The 5,319-nt window shown below is 36.6% G+C and overlaps 1 protein-coding gene across 1 annotated transcript; it reads left to right on the top strand.

Annotated features, from left to right (window-relative positions):
- The first annotated feature begins 3,689 nt into the window (after positions 1–3,689).
- LOC127645257 (neuromedin-B-like) lies at positions 3,690–4,410 on the top strand. Its single transcript, XM_052128817.1, has 3 exons — positions 3,690–3,876; positions 3,971–4,152; positions 4,357–4,410. The coding sequence occupies exons 1-3, from the start codon at positions 3,708–3,710 to the stop codon at positions 4,408–4,410; spliced, it is 405 nt and encodes a 134-aa protein (XP_051984777.1). The 5' UTR covers positions 3,690–3,707.
- Positions 4,411–5,319: the final 909 nt, after the last annotated feature.

Genomic DNA, 5,319 nt, shown 5'->3' with positions numbered 1-5,319 from the left:
TGACACTGTTCATGATTTTCATCATAATTATTACTAGAAAAAGGTTTCCAAACTTCTCTTCTAATTGACAGATTTGTCCAAATCTGATAGTTCATCCTTTAATTAATATTATATCATCATTTCCCGCCCTCATTTTCTTCCAACCTTGTGTAACTTTCTGTATTCTGTGGAACCCAAAAGATGTTATACAGAATGTTAGGGAGTGACAGTCTCGGACACCATTCTCTTCAAAATATTGAGGTGAACAAAACAAGCAGTGAAATAAATGATGATTAAGGTTAGCATTCTCTCTAACAATCCCCAAAATGGAAAATCCGGCAAAGAAAGAGGGGCAATAAACAATGAAGCCCCATAGCCTCAGTTAATTTGCTCTCGAGATCAACTTGGTGTGTTGTGGTGTATTGGACCTAACTCTAACTCTACTGAAGCCCCCAGAGCCTTTGATACTACTTCAGCTGATTCTGTGTAGCTCAGAAAGCACATAAAGGCAGCGCTGGAGGAATTGGACACTAGTTCAGTCTATGTCTTCAGAAGTGATCTGATTAGTGTGGGTGATAAACAGATCAATATTCAAATCCATTTTACTAATATATCTCCACTTTCACAATATTCTTCTTGTGTTTTGGTGATTCAATTATTCGAGCATATCGCCACCTACTGGGCAGAGAGGAGAATTTATGGGAATTTATATATTATACAGTTAAAGATATTTATTTGTTTCTCACCCACACCTATCATATTGCTTCTGTAAATCACTGGAGTCCTATGAATTACTTTTATGCTGCATTTTTGTGCATTTTGGAGTTTCAAAGGCCTGATCACCATTCACTTGCATTGTATGTTCCAACAGAGCTGAGATGTTCTTCTAAAAATCATAATTTGTGTTCTGCAGAAGAAAGAAAGGAATAAATGTCTTAAATAGCATGAGGGTGAGAAAATTGGAGCATTTAAAAAAAATTGGTGAACTAACCCTTAATTTGATGCATGGAAGAAACAAGTCAAATAGGTTTGGAACAACATGGTGGTGAATGGTGACAATTTCCATTATTAACAATATTATTACTATTAATCATTCTGTAATGCATGTTAAATGTGTATCATGTACTGGAATCTAGGAGAGTAAACATCCATTACGTTATATGTGAAAGTAACTAGTTACTCATTACTTGAGTATTCTTTTTATTGTATAGGCCTACTTTCTTACTCAAGTTATTTTAACATAATTACTTTTACTTGTATTTGAGTATTTTTTAAGTAATTGTACTTTTACTTGGGTAAATGTTTGGCTACTCTACCCACCTCAGGTCAAAGTTAACATACTCTCACGGCCATCAGAGAGACAGGTTCAAGCACTGTAAAATCTACTGCCACTACTTCAATATGAGGCTGTATCCTTGGCCGTGGCATTTTGGATAAGATGAACCTTTGACACTTTTTGATCCACATTCCACATCATAATACATGATATTCCAGATGCTTCATTGCCTGAATAAAATAACTTCTTGAGGTTTCACCCTGGGACGCTTTTTAAACAGTATTGAAGGAGTTCCCATCTATTTTGGGCACTTATTGGCACTTATAAAAACGTTTTTTTTTTTTTATTGAGTTTTAGATTTATAATGAAATATATTAATATGGTGGCACAATTATGAACAAAATGAGACAGGAAACATGACCAAACGACAAGACCGACAAGAAACACACAACCAACTTTATACAAAAGACGAACTGGCACTGGACAGCACACACGAGGATGCTCGCATTATACGTTCATGCCAACCAACAAACAAGACGAGAGAATGCGTAGCAATGGCAAACAAAGCGATGCCACACACTCTCATACTAAACGAAACCTGAGCGAGGCAAAAGCCACACGCTGCACGCAACAGGCGACAAAAATAAGACAGGGCACCTGTGCGAGTTCGGCCACAAACAAACCCGAAACCTCAGACCGAATTGACTGAATCTCAGCACAACGTGAAGACAGCACGCAACCTGGGCATGCAGTGCAAAACGAGCGCAACACGCGTCCGCGGTTGTTAGAGACAGACACAGAACATGGATCATGAGTGTCCGTATCCCGAGACAGACCGAAACTGAACCAGGCAGGGAAGTCAGGATACAGACACTATACTCAGGCCATGAAAAACAAGACAGATTGCGACTCAGGCGCAACATAAAGCGCACCCATGTTCACGAGGGACAGACAAAAACTTTTGACGCGATTGCATGCCACCAAGATGACAGATGTTCAATGCACCCACGTCAATAACAGACAGAACATAGAGCACGAGTGTCCGGATCACGACACAGACCGAAACCGAACCAGACATGAAGTCTGGATACAGAGAGCATGCTCCGGACATGAAACAAGTCAGACCGAAGAGTGCATGGGAATTCAACCGAACCCGTGTGCTCTCACAAAGGCAGACAGTTAAACACAAGACAGAATCTAAACATGAAACAAGAACACACAAATACGTTACATATCCTCATGCGAGCAGCTCCCAATGCCCAACAATACACAACAAAACAAAAGTTCATGAGGGTATAGGGGGAACTAGGTGGAGCTGCAGGCCACAAGGGATCCGGCTGGTACAAAAATATTAATTTTCCAAGCTGCTTAAAGTCACAGTTAACTTCTGACCCACTGGAATTGTGATATAGTCCATTAAATGTGAAAAATCTGTGCGTAAACAATTGTTGGAAGAATTACTCATAACTTGCACAAAGTAGATGTCCTAAACGACTTGCCAAATCTTTAGTTTTCTAATATTAAATCTGTTGAGTGGTTAAAACATTTGTTTTAATGACTTCAACCTAAGTTTATGTAAACTTCTGACTTCATTTACATTTAGTTAGAAAAAGAATGCTCTCAAGAAGGTGAAATATGCCCCTGAAAATAAAATTTAGGAGAAACATTGCCCTTTAATGCAAGATGAGGATTAAGGCCAGATAAATTCAAAGCAGCAATAATAAATAAATAGTATGTTAATTCACCAAACACTTCTCAAAGAATCCAACTGTTACAGCATTTCCCCCATATTAATAGTATTGAGTGTTGTCCATGGTGCTGAACTAAGCGCTGCACTTCAGCGAACATTTGAACACTTAACACACAAAACTAAGGTTGCATTTGATAACATTAGTTAACAACATTATTAAACATGAACTAACAATGATCAATACGTTTACAGCCTTTATTAATCTTGGTTCATGTTAATTTCATCACTAATTCATTTTTAAAATCTAAAGTTGTAGGCTACGTTAACACTAGTTAACGCACTGAGAACTAACATGAACTTACAATGAACAATTTTATATTTATTTACGAACATTATCAAAGATTAATGAATGCTGTAAAAAATATTGTTCATTGTTTGTTCATGATTTCTAATGCATGAATGCATGCTAACGACTGGAACCCATTGGAAACTGTTACCGGGAAATTGACTCTGCAAATTGTTGGCACTCCAAGTGACAAATACTTTCCCTAAGGTCTACCTTATATCCACACACAACACGTGACATGCATTGAGTGTCAACGTCACGGGAATTGAGACTGACTAACTGTTCGCGGGATCGAAGTCATTACACGACACGCCAACCTTCCCTCCCATGTGTGGGATATAAATACGTCTAACGCCACAAACCGTAATGTGTTGGCCCATCGAGAGAGAGAAGAGAGACTCTGACAACGCTTCGAAATGTCTATTTTTAGTGTAGTAAATTTGTGTCACTCTGGTTTCCTCTCGTACCTTGTGCTATTCTCTTTTTACATTTCAACAACGTCCTCAGTGAGTCTTGACTTGACTGAACAAAGAAACAAAGTCGCAAAGATTAAAGTTAACCCAAGAGGAAATTTATGGGCAACAGGTGAGACACAAACATGCCTTACTTTTGCTACGAATAATTCTGCTGAATATAACATCATTTATACAAAGAAGAGAAATGTTATTTGGCACTCAAGGTCATTTTATGGGGAAGAAAAGTGTTGTGGACAGCGAACAATTGCGTACCGACGCTATGATGGAAGGCACCGAGGCTGCACCGAATGCACAGCAGGTCGAACCCATGGACCTCTTACCGGAGGCGCTGAAGATCGCGCTTCAAACACACATGGACTCGCAAGAGATCCGCCACAACATTCCGGTAAGATGTGAAACAGATCATTTAAATAATTTCAAAGGGTCAATTATACATTGTTCTGCAATTAAATATTAAATATACTGAGTGTAATTCCGATGTGTTTTAAATTAATTGCTTGATTTGTGTCAAACTGTGAAAAGCTACATGATTAACATTAGATGATCAACAACCTATTTATATGAACTGTTCAACTGCTGGCCATTCTAGGAGACTGCATTATTAATGAAGATATTAGACAGCTACATCCAAGGAAACATTTGACGACAACCATCGGCTGAGATCTGCAGAGTTTAATTTACGTTGAATTGTTATTGCTTTTTCCTTGATTGTAATTGTTTCTTAACTATTAAACGTCTCCATGTCACAAGAAAAGCAACACGTTTTATTTGTATATTTGATTTTAAAGGATGTCCAGAAATGTATTATAATTTGTATTTAAAAAAGACAAATATCAGTTAAGACAGTTGCTCCTGCATGCAATAAAATTGTAAGAGAGTCGATTTTTTATTATTATTTCCTAATAATTTTTTTCAATATCTTCTTTTAGGCGAAGAGTGATGTAATAATTACAATGAACAGAAGACAAACCATGTTTCTGTCATTATATAGACCAATACCACATTGTAAATTAATTTAACCTATCAAGACACCAAAAAGGTAATAATCACAAGCATGCTAATTAATCATATTTATAATTAAAACACAGACTTATTAAATTATTAACTTTCAAATAACTCAGTGGTCAAATTTGACTCTTGGTTCTTTGTGACTGATGATAATTAAATAACTCTTTGTAATGAGACTAATAGTGTTTCCATTTTTTAGCTTCATCAAAATGTAGAATTGGGTATTTAGACTGTAACCAGTGGCGTTTTAAGAAATTATTTTTTAATATTAGAGATAATCCAGTAATCGGTTAGACTGATATTTTCAATTGATTTTCACACTTTCCACTTATTTGATTATTGGTTCTTTAATATTGGGTTTACAGATAAAGTTGGGCACAAAAGACTGTAGCTACATTTTAAATATACTTAGTCTATGAGACAGGCTTTGGCAAATATATATTGCAAATAAACTAGTCAAATATTTTTTTTGTAGACTGTGTGCAGTTTTAGTTTTGTAAAGCAGTTCACCAGAGGTTAATGATAAATATATAATTTGTTAATG

The sequence above is a fragment of the Xyrauchen texanus genome, chromosome 1 (assembly GCF_025860055.1).
Source record: "Xyrauchen texanus isolate HMW12.3.18 chromosome 1, RBS_HiC_50CHRs, whole genome shotgun sequence".
Classification (NCBI taxonomy): domain Eukaryota; kingdom Metazoa; phylum Chordata; class Actinopteri; order Cypriniformes; family Catostomidae; genus Xyrauchen; species Xyrauchen texanus.
The sequence above is the reverse complement of the archived record's forward strand: the minus strand, read 5'-3'. Positions and strand labels throughout refer to the sequence as shown.